This window comes from Lagopus muta, chromosome 1 (genome assembly GCF_023343835.1).
Source record: "Lagopus muta isolate bLagMut1 chromosome 1, bLagMut1 primary, whole genome shotgun sequence".
Classification (NCBI taxonomy): domain Eukaryota; kingdom Metazoa; phylum Chordata; class Aves; order Galliformes; family Phasianidae; genus Lagopus; species Lagopus muta.
In genome coordinates this window covers 177,261,972-177,276,553 of record NC_064433.1, presented here as the reverse complement: position 1 = coordinate 177,276,553, position 14,582 = coordinate 177,261,972, and the positions used below count along the sequence as shown (strand labels likewise).

The 14,582-nt window shown below is 37.3% G+C and overlaps 1 protein-coding gene across 11 annotated transcripts in view; it reads left to right on the top strand.

Annotated features, from left to right (window-relative positions):
* ZMYM2 (zinc finger MYM-type containing 2) overlaps positions 1–14,582 on the top strand; it is a 91,062-nt gene that overhangs the window by 42,061 nt on the left and 34,419 nt on the right. For 10 of the 11 annotated variants that reach the window (XM_048944080.1, XM_048944166.1, XM_048944602.1 and 7 more), the window contains 4 exons: positions 4,235–4,385; positions 5,182–5,297; positions 10,886–11,002; positions 11,592–11,742. In XM_048944080.1, coding sequence (XP_048800037.1) covers positions 4,235–4,385; positions 5,182–5,297; positions 10,886–11,002; positions 11,592–11,742 — 535 coding nt within the window. The remainder of the gene's footprint in view (positions 1–4,234; positions 4,386–5,181; positions 5,298–10,885; positions 11,003–11,591; positions 11,743–14,582) is intronic. The other variant, XM_048944857.1, reaches the window with a different exon arrangement.

Here is a 14,582-nt window from a genome sequence, read left to right as displayed (position 1 = left end):
TATTTTGGTATTTAAACTTCATGCTTTGCGAGAGGCTAAAAGCTAATGAGATCTAACTAAAATCTAGGTGGATGAGTGAGAGAGAGGTGTACTTGGGCACCAGTTTTCCCCTCAGGATATCATTGCCGTTTTCTAGAAATTTTGCCTATTAGCTTATCTTTTTCTCCTTAACAGTCTAATATATACTATTTTCTTTATAACTTGGTAACAGTGTTTTTACTTACATTTTCTTAAACACGTTTAAGGATGGTAATTTTACATTTTTCATAGGTTACTGTGAAAACTCACAGGCATAGCATGGAGGTGGAGCTTTTTGAATTTGCGGGAAGTTGTGCATGGAAGGCAAATGCTTAGTACTCTATCGTGGTGATTGATGCCAAATTCATTCCATCCTTAAGCTTTGAAACTGAGGCCAGTTCGAAATGCATACATTTTACCCATTACCATTTTTTACCACTCTTGAGGTATCATGGAGAGAGCAAGGTGAAGTCAGTCTCTCTTCTTGAGTGGGAGATGACTGCCAAGAAAGCAGCTTTGGAGGAAAAGATTTGGGTATTGTGATGGACAGACTGAACAGAAGTTAGCAGTGTGCCTTTACAGTAAAGTCTTTCAACTGCGTCACAGGCAATACCTGGGCAGCCTGGTCTATTGGTTGGCAGCCCTGCACGTAGCAGGGGGGTTGAAACTAAGTGATTCAACCCAGGCCATTCTATGATTCAATACCACAAAATCACGGAATGAATGGCTGAAGTTGGAATACAACTGGAGAACTGTGTCCATCCCTCTGTTCAATGCAGGCCACCTACAGGCAGGTTGCGAGAACCAAAGCCATCGTTTTGAGTATCTCAGAGAATGGAAACTTCACAGCCTCTGTAGACAACTTGTTACTGTATTAGCAAGAGAGTGATGAACAAGTCAAGGGAACTTATTTTTCCACCCTTATCTACAGTTCAGAAACTGATTCTGGAGCAAGGTATTCAGTTTTGGATTCTCTGTAATGAAAAATATTGGCATAGGTCCAATGGTAAGCTACCAAGGTGTTTTCAAAGGCCAGGAACGACAAGCTTTGAGATATGAGTTCAGGTTTGAAAAGGCTAAAGGAAGGTGAGGATGATTTCATAGGAGGTGGGATTGGGCTGCTACAGAAGTGCACAGTGGAAGGATGAGAGATGACAGACACTATTTTAAAACAAAGGGACATTTGATTAGATACAAGGAATAGTGGTGTTTTTTGTTTGTCATTTGTTTTTAATCCGTGAGGCTGATGAAATACTTCAGAGAGGTTTTTTTTTCGAAGAGATTTTGGAATGCCTGTCCTTGGAGATGATTAACTTGTCTGAACAAGATCTGAGCAGCTAGCGCTGGACTTGCATTGAACAGGGCATTGCAGGAGATGTCTGGAGATCTTTGGAAGTCCTTTCCTATCTATGTGATTCTGTGCTTCTGAAGTAAGGAACAAAGCAGTGATGTTTGTAATGAAATCAGGAAGATTTGTGTTTTGTTTCTTTCCCTCCTTACTCAGTCGATAATGAAGATTTCACTGTTCCTTGTTCTCTATCTCTACTAATAGCGTTTTTTTTTTCTCATGATGCTGATACAGTTTAGTTTTTCTTAGTTTTCTTTGTTTTCTAAACTCCCTTTTCCTTGTGTATGGCAAAAACTGTTTAAGTTCAGTTAGAAAAATATTCCATAGTAAGAGAATGAGGATGGGTGTGCTGGTTCACATCAGGAACTGTGACACCTGCAGGGCATGGAAGTGGGCATTCAGGGAAGAGTGAGAACAGGACAGGTGTGCTGATGGTATTTTCTTCTGACATTCAAGAAGAAAGGATCCTGTTTCCTCTTTTCAGTGAATCTTTTGAGTGCTTGTAGGACTCATAGTGCTAACATCCGCAACACTTCAGTAAGAAGTGATCACCTTGTTATGTGAAGAGCCATCCCCTTTTATTTGTCTTCAGCATCTTTCTGTTGAACTTCAAGTGAATTCTTACGTTAAAAAAAGACAACAGTTGATCTGTAATGCCCTTCAATATACTACTCTTGGTACTGTAGTTCTGTCATTAGCATTTGTCATGCTTCTGGGCCAGAAACATGCCTCAGGGATCTTCTTCTATGTGCTTATGTGATTCTTCTTAGTTTTAGTGAATTGTCTGCTTATTGGTGCTTTGAGAATACTTTTAGAGAAATGGTTCTCAAATTTTACTCCTAGAGGGTGAAATTATAGCTGCAGATTCTCAGAGGTGAAAGGCAAGCTATTGTGATGAATGTGAGAATACAAATGTAATGGTACATGAGAACCATGAGAAGTAAATGGGAAGCCTTTGTGTAGGACCATTGAAATATATTTCCACTGCAGCTATATAATGCTGATTGATTAACAGCTTCAGATGCACTTGAATCTCTTTAACAGCATTGATTGCACTTGAATCTCTTTAATAGCATTGATCTACTTTTTTAAAAAATAATTTTAATATTTAAGTTTAGAAGTTTGGGGAATGCTGTCAATAGTAACAAAAATACACAAATTTCAGCTTCAACGAGATGATGGCAAGTCTTTGGAAGCAACTGCTTCCAAAGTAAGTATAGTAAGCACTGAGCAGCTTACTATAATTTTTTCTTTAAAGTATTTCTGTCTTGCCATCTTCTATAGTGCGATTCTTTTTTTTCAGTCTAAGAACTTGTGAAAGTTCCACTTAACTCTGTGTTGTTTTGTGGTTATATTCCTGAATGCTGTTTGTTAAGCTGTATCATCGCATTTCTACCAGGACTTCTAGATTTGTATTTTGTGTTGTTCTAGAAATACTGTACATGCACGTAGGTTTCTGAAGGTCATTTTTCACTGAACTTTTTCAAATAAGTGAAGTTCTATATAAAATGTGATCACCTGTATTCTCACTGACATAACTTAACGTATTCTTAATTTCCAGCTTTGTCTCTTCACCAAGCTAGAGAAGATAAGCATGTATTGGCAGAGTAGCTTCAATTCATAGGTCCGTGGCTGCGTTTTGGTCTTGGTGCCGAGTATGAATTTTTGCAGTATTGTGGCTGGTGAGGAGGATTATCAGGTACTGGGTATATTTTTAAGGACAAAAAATAAAAGCAAGATGTGAAGGCAGAATACTGGAACCGTGTAAAATACTCTCCCATAGGTGGAAGCTTGATATCTGGACACAGACTTCTTTTAGGAGGAAATCCACAGTAAAGGTTTCATTTTAGTGGCATGTGCAAATGTTGAAGTTGCTGTAGTATCTTGGAATTTTGTTGTTCTCTGCAAGGTGCTACACCCACTCTGTGGAAGAAGTGTCAGTAGAGCGTTTTCTGGTACCAATAAGCTGTCTGTCTGTTTGTTTGATATGACTCATTGTAGTTTAAATTAGGAGCTCTCTGAGCAAGGAAGGCATTTAGATATTTCTTTATGGTGCATGAGATGCATACTTCAGTGATAGGTAAAAATAGTGCAAATGGCAGGTCAGAATTACTGAGTTTTGTCTTGCTTTACCGTTGGTATTTCTGCTTGGTAGTATTTTTCTTTGCTTGTTATAGAGCATTTATTCTTTTCTGTGGAGAGCATTTTTGAGAGATGCCAGAATTCAGTGTATTGTGGGGTGTGAGGAGTTGCAGCTCATTGGTCAGATGAGGAGCACAGCGACTCTGCAGTGTGTATTTACTGTGTGGCAGACCAGAACTGAAAGACTTTAGAAGCTAGAGAAATTCTCCAGTGAGTGCTTCTATTAAGCAGCTTCTTCAACTCAGTAATATTTAGGGTGTTTGGGTGAAGAATAGAATGCTTTTTCCCCAGGTTTATCACTATTATTTACATCATGCCAAACTGCTATTTCTTGTCATACAATCATTGTCCCACCAGCAAGGAGAGAGAAACTGTTGTTTCAAACTCTCTAGCTCATCAGAACCTGTACTCTCCTGTCACAGTTTGCAGTTTGTAGGTGGTGGGTGGTTATTCTGTTATTTTATTTTTTCAGATTTGTGTTTGTTTTTTGTTTTTACACGGAAATTTAATTTTAAGCATTTTCCCTCCAGGAGGGAAAGACCCAACCATAGTGCCATCTGCACTTGAGAAGATGACTGTGAGAGTCAGTTAACATAGGGATGTTCTGGTGGGGGAGAGAACTGCAGAAGTAAATAAGTTTTCCTCTGTTTGTTATACTAAAATGTAAAACTAAAAGCCAAACATAGTTTTAACTAATGAATTGTTTTGCTTTGTTTTATGTTTTAGAAATATGGCAAATTAACATCTTGTACTGGCTGCAGAGCTCAGTGCAGGTTTTTTGACATGACTCAGTGCATAGGACCTAATGGATATTTGGAGCCATACTGCTCAACTGCATGCATGAACACACACAAATCAAAACATGCAGAATCACAAAGTAAGTGACAAGGATGATAGATTTTTATCACTGATAAGTGTAGACTGGATTTTTTTTGTTTATTGTTTGAACACTGGGAGTGGGTTATTTTGTTTTAGGATGACTCTGTGAAGAAGCTTAGTGACTTTAGGTTTTAAATGTAGATTTTATAAAAAGATGGTGTTATATTTAACACTAGTAGAGGAACCCATGAAAGATGCTTCTCTTTGAGCTTCTCTTTGAGCTTGTTGCATGATTTCTGGAACTCCTCAGCAGTTTTAAGGCTTTTAGATAGAAAAAGCTTGAGACACAACGTGTTCTGGTCTGCCACAGAATGACAGTGCAGCTACCATGCTTGTAAATAAATGTTTTCTTGACTTGGAGTCACTCTATTTTATCTCCTCAAGCAGTTGTTGATAAATTTTGTCTTTTGGTGAGGGATAGAAGTAGTTGCAATGTCTGTAGATATTCTCGAGAAAGATGTTTAACCTGGGTGAAAGAAATGGATGAGTAAGTTCAAAACTTGTGTTCTTCAGTACAAAAAGGAGAAGTAATCTTGGTTCGTCAGACTCGTAAGTTCACAATGCTCTACTGAGTTTTGTAGAAGGTGGTACTGTTTCACATTTAGTGCTGAGCTTTAATGGAAGAATTCAGCAAAAAAAAAAAAACTCTTCAAGATTTTTTGTGTTATGTGACTTAGAAGCTGGCTGGAAAACAGAAAATTAGCTTTTTGCATTGAAAAGCTGATCTGTAACCCAGTGTTTCTTGCATTACTATTTTGTATTAATTTTGTTTGTAAACTACATTTTTCTTTTAGGTATGGAAATTATTTGCCACTTTTGTAAACGAAACTCTTTACCTCAGTATCAAGCCACAATGCCTGATGGAAAACTGTACAACTTTTGCAGTTCCAGTTGTGTAGCTAAATTTCAGGTTAGCTGTTGTGTTAAATATTTTCCTCCCTTAATATTTGTGTACCTGTGTTTGTGTTAAGTATTTGCACATTAAACTAATTTGCTTTTATAGACGTGTTTATGACTTTTGATTAACATAGATGCTTATGGCTCGTAACAATTTCTTTTGAAATTACTGCTTCATAATAACACTGGCTAATATCCTAAAAGGTAATAATGCGTTTCTCCTTGATGCTATCAGAAAACACAACCCAGTACCGCGGCCTATTTTTCCCCCTCCAACCTCTGTATGGAGGTGACTTCTGCTATTGTGCATTGATAATTAACACATTTCATCTCGTTTCTGCTAACTGCAGTCACAGAATGAGATCTCATGTTGAACCATGTATATATATATATCTGTACTTTGCTAACAAAGACATGTGACATCAGAAATAGTGAGTCTCTGTAATGGAAGGTAGGATCTAAGTCATTAGAACTTCCGTGGATGGAACTGGCTGTTTAAATGATGTCCAGAAACCAGAGTGTTGCAAACCTAATGATAAGCACACTGTAAAAGGCTGTTGTGCTTTTTCAAAGTGTCCTATTTAAACATGATTTAAAGTATATGTAACAATGCATTGTAATGATTAATGTGTAGGATATCAATGAACAATTCAAAGACACTGTTTTAATCTTCTGTGTGTAAAAAAAAAAACAAAAAAAAAAACTTTGTATGGTGTGTGATTGATAGCTGTTCAGGTTGTGAAGAGATGGTTACACCCATACAGAGGTTTCCCATTCATTAAATTTTGGAGTTTTCTGCAAACCAATCTCTTAATTGCTTCCTTAACCTCCATCATGTAGCACTGTTCTTATATTCCTACTATGTAAAGACAAAATTAATTTTACTTGCAAACTCATTCAACCTCTGTTTCATTCTGTGTGGTCTTACAATTGATTGCAGCCCAAAGAGCTCATTCATTTTCCGAGTGAAAACTTTGTGTTATTTGAATGAGAAAAATAAAGGTGGTGAATGGCAAATGCAGCCTGGACCTTCTTAGATTTGCAGAGAAATCAGCATCTAGCAATATTATTGAATGTAACTGTAGATCTCTTGATATATTGTGGGTTCTTGATCTTACCGAAACCTTGGTAATGCTTCTCATGTGGTTTCAGCACTATGTGTTGTCTCTCTAATATTGTATCAGTAAGTTCTCAGTAAGACAAATACAGGAAGATGGTCTATCAGATTCTAACTTTTGATAGTTTCCATGTATCCAATGTTTAGAAGAACAAAATGTATTTACCATTAGGTAAGAATTGATCATATGAGAAGAGCTTCTTCTGTTCATTTAGTATTTAGGTGGAAAGGGAATTGTATAGCATGTGTGCTCATGGGAAGTGTGATACCTAAGTATCAGACACACTGGGGGCTGAATGGGATTCATTCCATTCGGTCATGCTGGAATATTTCTGCAATGATCTTTTGAAAAAATAACTGATATATGATGATTCTCCATACTTTTCATTGTTTACTAATGAAGATAACTTTTGTTTTACATTTCTGGTACTATATTAATCCATTTTTCTTACTGTGCTATTTTTCTATAGTCTTCAATCTGTTAGGAGTTATCCTTCTCAAAGCAAAATAATTGCTATTCAAGGTCTGTACCTCCCTTCTGCAAAGACTTTTAGTCCTTTTGGTTTACGGATGGATTGCAATGTTTTAATTCCTAATTTTGGTTGCAGTGCTTTATGGTTGTTTATTTTATCTTATGTATAACCTTATGATTTTAGCTAATTATTGCTTTAATCTATTAAAATACTGTAGGTTCAGCCAGATTGCTTGTTGTGCACCTTATGTCCGTATCTGTGTTCCCCCCATGCACATAGCTTGCAGCAGCATTCGTTCCTGTAATAAAGAGTAAAGAAAGGGAAAATAGTCTGATTGATGTCATTGTTGTTGAGGAGTTGGCAGTAGAACAGTGTCACCGTATCTTGTTCTGTTGTGCTGCTGTTGGTGGTGTTGGAAAGCAAGGGCAGAACTGCTCCGAAGCTGTATTGTTTTAACTCAGTTTTGCTGTCAGTAACTTTACTGAGTCTGTTCAAGATCCTGTACTGAGCTTGTCTCTTAAGGAAGCATAACATTGCTAACTTCTATCTTGTGGCATGGAGGCTTAGTACAAATATCTTACAAAAGTAGAAGCCTTGGGAAAAAAGCTATCTTGTCAAAACTTAGGAAGTTTTCAGAAAATTCTTGCTAAAACTTTTATTTTTTAGTTTGTAGATATATTTGAAGAATTGTAGAACCAGTATGTGTAAGGGTTAAAAGCACTTTTTTGTGTGTTTTGTATGTGTGTGTGTAGCTGGTTGCTCACTCTGTTTTCATAGTTGGGTCGTGCTCTCTGTTACCATCATGGTGATGTCTGCGAGTGCTCCTCACACTCCTTATATCTCTCTCGCTTTCTCTTACTCTCTCTCAAAAGAATTTGCTGGAGTGGAAGCATGTAGCTGATGCTTGGCATGTGTGTTAGATAAATAATGTTCCACATCTGATCGTGATAAAAATAATTGAGGGTTCCATGCTGAGCTTGGAAGGGTCATGTGTGTGAGGGTAAGGAGGATGTTTGGTTCCTTCCCTATTTAACTTCTAGTATCTAATTTTGCTTGTGTGCAGTCCTGATGTGTGACATTATACTTCTGCTTAATAGATTTCTTGTATGTATTTACTTCTCTTTCATGTTAATGAACACTTTGATTCTTGTAAGTCTTTTTTTACTTGAACTGGAGAAAGAAAATGGCCGCAGTCAGATTGCCTGCTGTTCCTTCTGTGTGTACACTTACATACGTAAATATTTCCATAGTTTGATTTTGCATTGTTATGAGCAAGAATAACCCTTCTATCACTTACTGCTGGGGCGACAGGGAATGGCACGGGCGGGCCAGAAGCTGTACTGCTGCACTGGTCTTCTCAGAATGCTCCTGCGCGTTGTCTGCCTGGCGTTCAGTTGTGATATGACATCTCACAGCAGTTAATAGTGGTTGTATTGAGGCTTGAAAAGGGCTGCACGGTGATTTTTAGTTTTGCTTGGCTCTTCCCATGCCCTTTTTGTTCAGGACAGACTCAAGAATTTAAGATTGTATTCAGGGATGTACATGCATACATGGATCTGATTTCAAGTATGTATTTGATAAAGTATAGAATCAATGAAGTCTTGCTGCTCAGGGGCATCTGTGAAAGATTTGAATGAATTTACTATCTCAGTGATTCTATATGTGTAATAATGTTTCCAGGTAATTCCTAAAGATAGTCTCTGTTCCAAGAATCTTGTAATTTAGGGGGAAGACAAGATGGTGAAAATACTACATGCTTTCTATCTTCACTCATTCAAACACTGTGCAGAAACAGTCCTTAATTGTAAGCAACGTGGTAGGAACTTCAAGATGTACTAAATCACGTTGTGATTAGCTCTTGGTTTAACAATTATTATTATTTTTTAAGAGCTGTTAGTGATGTGAATTCAGTTCTTCACTGATTTCCTAAAAAAAAAAAAATCATGTTTATGATTAAAAAACAAAACAAAACGAACCAACCCACAATTTGTTTCAGAACCATTAATACTCAGTTGCTCAGATTTTATCTACATTTATAAGATATTATATTTTATATTTATTCTTCGGACTGTTTAAAGAATATTTTAAAAACTTTAAAATATTTAAAACAGTCTAAAAGTCCATGATTCTCATATCTTCAGCTTTAGTTTTTAAACTGCTATTCCCTTGGGCCGGTTAGGGCTTGAATTTTCACTGCAGTAAGCAGTTGGGAAAATAAATGAAAGGAGATAAAGGTGCCACACATCAGAAAATAACAAAAATCCTGATTTTTTATGCTTTAGCCCTCTAGATAGAGCTTTGGGATAGCCATATTTAATGGTAACTACAGACATCAAAAATACATTTACTTTTTTTTTTTGGTGAGCACTTGCTGTATTTGATCTTCATTCCTTCCTTTCTCTTCAGTATTCTTGTACGGATTGTCACATCTACTAGTTATTTTACATTTCCTTCATTCATGAACTGGATATGGTAGGTATATTTGCTTTGTGATTTCTCTTTGCTTTCAACCAGAACTGACAGTTTTGCATTGTGATTATGTAATGTATGTGGCAGCCCACGTTGAGAACGATGTTTGCTTTGTGAGGAAACCTGCAAGGATCTTGACCTCAAAATGCCTTTGTGACTCCTGCGTTAGTACAGCTCTTAGGCTACATATTTAGAGCAGCAAAAAACTAGGAAACCTCTCAGCTGCAGGGAGGTTTGCTGGAGTAGAGGGATAAATCTGGCAATGCTGCATATGTACATTAGACTGTGTTAAAGTTGCTGTGGAACAATGGACGATTGGGAAACAGATGATGTGTTTTCAGTGTCTGTAAAACTCTTAATACAGAAGTAGGACATCTGTTGTGTGATGCCAGGTAGCACTCAGCAGTATTGGCCTCATTACATGAGAATGTGCGTCAACAACCACTCTTATTTGTCTTAGTGTAGACGAGGTTTTAGTAACATGGCAGTCTGAAGCATAGTATTCTGTTCACAGAAGTTTTTCATGGTTTCAGTGGTGTGAAAAGGAGACGTAGTAACAAATGTGTGTACTGAGATGTTGTTTTTTAATAGATCTATCTTGTTGGGAATGGTATGGGAAGACTTGCAGAGAAGATGTGTATAAGAAATTTGTACTCTGGATTTTTCAGGTGTACATTATCACTAAAAACCTTGTCTTGAATGTTCCATGAGTAATATGCCAGTGGTTGGTTGATTTAGGGACGTACAAAAGATTGTCTAGGAAGTATACGCAAGACCTACTGGAAGACTACTAGTGCTATAGAGTTCTCTACCTACTGATTGCTGCAGAAATGCGTGAAGTGAATTGAGTTACAAAATTAAATTCTTATTCCTACATATGAACATATTAAATTCATATTCCTACATATCTACATACATTCCTACATTCCATACATGTGAAATCTATGAGATTTCTCTCAATCTAAAACCCATAATTGTTTACGGCCTGGCTGTTTGACGGATTGTGTCTTCCAGCCACAGTCATTGAAGCCAGCTAGAAATATTAGCTAGTTCTCTCATATCTGAGTAGATACAGGTTTATCACTAAAGGCCTGTTACTTAAAAATTAATTTTTTTAAGTGATATTAGGGAAGGTAGTGATTATCTGCTTTGGTCTGGTGTGGATTTGAAAATATTTTTGTAAGTCTTGGTCTGAAATTCTTTGACTAAAATAAGGCAAGCATTTTGTGATTAACAGATGATCAGTTTGGGGAGGATGGTTTTTTTTTGTTTTTTTTTCCTCTTAGATAACAGACAGTAGAAGCATAAGATAAAAGAAATATGACCTAAAATGCTAGGGCAGAGCAAGGATAAAGGCTCAAGTGTGGAAAATCTAAGACGATGAGAAAAAGGCAGAAGACTAACCTGCTGTGCTTTGCCTGGAAATGCTCCTGTGTTTGTAGATAAACTCCCAGTTTTTGAAACAGTGTAGGCTTAATCAAATAGTGCATTTTGAAAGTAACTTCAATTGTAGTGATGTATATGTATGTTTTTGTTTTTCAGGCTCTCAGTGATCAGTCTTCAACAAATGGTCAGTTTGTGTCTCCTGGTGATATTCAGTTGAAATGCAATTATTGCAAGAGTTCTTTTTGTTCAAAGCCAGAAGTGCTAGAATGGGAGGTAAGGTTTTTCTCTGTCATTTTCAGAATGGTGAAATGTTTACAAAAGTTTAAATCTGTAACTGTGATATGGTTTTTCTAGATAGCTATTTTATGAAGCATGGAGACTTAATAAGTTAATAAAAGAATTTAATAAAATCTGTAGTTCTGTAGAATGTAATTCAACTTTGATACGGATAACATGTTAGCTGTATTATTTGTTCATGTAACAAATGAAAACACATCTGTGGAATTTAAAGAAAAGTGTAATTTTTCACCTCAGCTGAAAATTTGTAATCTACTTTTATCTTTGGTTATTGTAGTGAATAGCTGTGTGAATAGACTGTTGTTACGCTGCTCTGTAAACAGAAGTAACAGAAGAGAATATGCCAAGAGTGACTGCCATATTTTTCTGTTTAGCATTTTCATATAAATTGATGACTGCTTGTAGCACTTGAGTAAGCACTGCTCATTTTTAGCATTAGAAACCATGCCCTAATTGTATGCTTTCACGTTTATTTACACAGCATGTAAAAATTTGCAATTCTACTTAGCAGATCTCAAGATTTCATGTTAACCCTCTTTGCAATGCTTTGTAATTTTGTGTTTAGAATAAAGTGTATCAGTTCTGCAGCAGAGCATGTTCTGATGATTATAAGAAACTGCACTGCATAGTTACATACTGTGAATACTGTCAAGAGGAGAAAACGCTGCATGAGACTGTGAATTTCTCTGGCATCAAAAGACCATTTTGTAGTGAAGGTATGTACATGTTTAAGTTGGGGTTTCTTTTGGCTTGTATGTCTTTCTGAGGTATTAGTCATTGTAATCTTATTGCAATTGACTTACTGTACCAGTATTTAATGTTAAAGTGTAAGTTATCAACTCATTCTGTTGTACCTGAGACTCAATCAGAAATTTTTATCATTATTAGTTTATATGTGCCTATTAATTCATCTGAGCTGATGAGTTTTGTGGTCACCTGTTGAGGTTTTTCAAGATTTACAGCATGTTTTTTTTTTAAATGTATGCAGCAGAACCTATACCCACTCTACCTACACTGAGTAATACCAAGATTTCTGTTTGGGTCATATCTTTTAAATTTAATACAACAGTGGAAACTCTTTCTGCATTAACACTGGAATTATTCCTTAATTAACCTTTCTGTGGCACCTGTTGATGTAGGTTGAGTAGTGTCACTGTAATTTTCCTGAATAATTATACGGGTTTTCTAAAAGAAAACAAACTGTACAAAGACAAAAACTACATAAATTGCATAGATTTTTTTTAAAGTTGCATCAAAATATTGTCATAATAGAAACAGAAAATAGTCTTAACCTTTCCACTTTTGGCGAACTGTCCTTTGATAACTGGTATTTAATCCTGACCTTAGGACTTTAACTATGTCTTGAGGATGTAGTAATTTATTTTATTATTTTTTTTTCAAGTAAATGGGATGATAACGCTTTCACTATCATTTAATAAGCTTCCGATTTACTCATAGAAGAATCCTGTTAGCCAGGAGAGGAGTGGAGTCTGTGGCTGGAGGCATCTTCCTACCTGTATTTGTTGTAGCTCTGGACTTTGGAATCTTTTGTTTCTGTTGAATGGAGTGTGATGGTGGCATAGATGTCTTCACCATCACTACATTCTTGTGTTCTGAGTTGCAAAGTGATAGCTGGAGAGGAAAAAGGACGAAAGGCCCAGTTTTACAGAATATTGCAACACTCAATAACACCTAGCTAGAAATTGTTTCTGTGCATAACAATTCAACAGAATATATTCAAATATGAGAGCAACTTTCTTTGAGTCTGTAGATTACAGAATACACTAGCATAACTGTGGACACTTTAGTCTTCCTAATTTCAAATCCCAGCGACTGTCACAATGAAGTCAGTAAGATTCATCGTGCCAAACTGTACAACATTAGTACTTCTATAGAGACAATTTTTTATGAGGAGGCTTAGAATGAGTAGGGATTTGTATTTCCTATTGGAAAATTTGGGGAAGGAATGACGCATCCTTTTCTGCATAAATGCAGTTACTGAATGCAGGGAGTCCATTGTTGGAAGACTTAGTCTTGGTCCTGAATCTGCATATGGTGGACTACCATCTGAAGAGCAGAGATGATCTTTGAGGGCAAATACATCAAATGTTACCATTAAAACAGAGTTTATTGGCTTGGTGTGACTATCAGAATCACTGGATAACAGAGATAATGTAGTAAAAAGCACCACTAAGTACACCCTGATTTCTGTAGGAAAAACTGGTTATTTACCAGAGGGTTGTGGTCAGTGGCTGTATGTCCAAGTGGAGCCTGGTGACACGTGGCACCCCCAGGGGGACCGTTTGGGGTCCTGTGCTCTTTAACATCTTTATCAATTACGCAGATGACAGGATCTAATGCACCCTCAATAATTTGCAGATAGTGCCAAACTGAGAGGTGCGGTTGATGCAGCAGAAAGAAGGGATGCCATCCAGAGAGACCTGGGTAGGCTCTGAGCTGATGAGTTTTGTGGTCACCTGTTGAGGTTTTTCAAGAATTACAGCATGTTTCACATCCCAGCGACTGTCACAATGAAGTCAGTAAGATTCATCATGCCAAACTGTACAACATTAGTACTTCTATAGAGACAATTTTTTATGAGGAGGCTTAGAATGAGTAGGGTCATAGATTCACATGGGCCCATGTGAATCTAATGAGATTTGACAAGGCCAAGTGCAGACTGTTGCACTTGGGTTGGAGGAATCCCAGGTATGTGTACAGACTCAGAGAAGAACTTACTGAGAGCAACCCTGTGGAGAAGAACTAGGTTATTCTGGTGGACAAAATGCTGAGCGTGAGCCAGCAGTGTGCACTTACAGCCCAGAAGGCCAACAGCATCCTGGGCTGCATCAAGAGGAATGGTCAGGGAGGGAGAGGGAGGAGATTGTCCCCATCTACTCTGCTCTCATGAGGCCCCATCTGGAGTAATGTGTCCAAACCTGGGACCCCTAGCACAAGAAAATTGTGGAGCTATTGAAACAGGTCCAGAGGAGGGCCACAAAGATGATCAGAGGCCTGGAGCACCTCCCCTACAAAGACAGGCTGAGGAAGCTGGGCTTGTTTTGGCTGGGGAAGAGAAGGCTGTGAGGAGACCTCATTGTGGCCTTCCAGTACTTAAAGGGAGCTCATAAACAGGAGATAAACCAACTTTTTACACAAGTAGGTCGTGATAGGACAAGGGAGAATGACTTTAAACAAAAAATAGGAGATTTAGGTTAGATAATGGAGAGAGTTTTCAGTGAGAGATCAGTGAGGTCATGAAAAAGGCTGCCCATGCTAGTTTTGTTATTGCAAACTGTTCAAGAAACTCCAGCAGCAAAGATGATTTCAGTGAGCATATAGTTATTCTTCACCAGAAGATGCTGTGTTATGATTTGAGAAGGAAATACCAAAGTCACAAAAGGTACTGCATTTCTGGAAGAAATCAAACTCTAGCGGGAAAATTCTGGCCAATTTCAAACCTGTCTTTGTAGAGAAAAGCCTCTAAGTAAAATCAGAAGAAGCTAAACAGATGATGTTGAAATTCCTTTAAGAGTGATTATTCATCTTCAAGCAA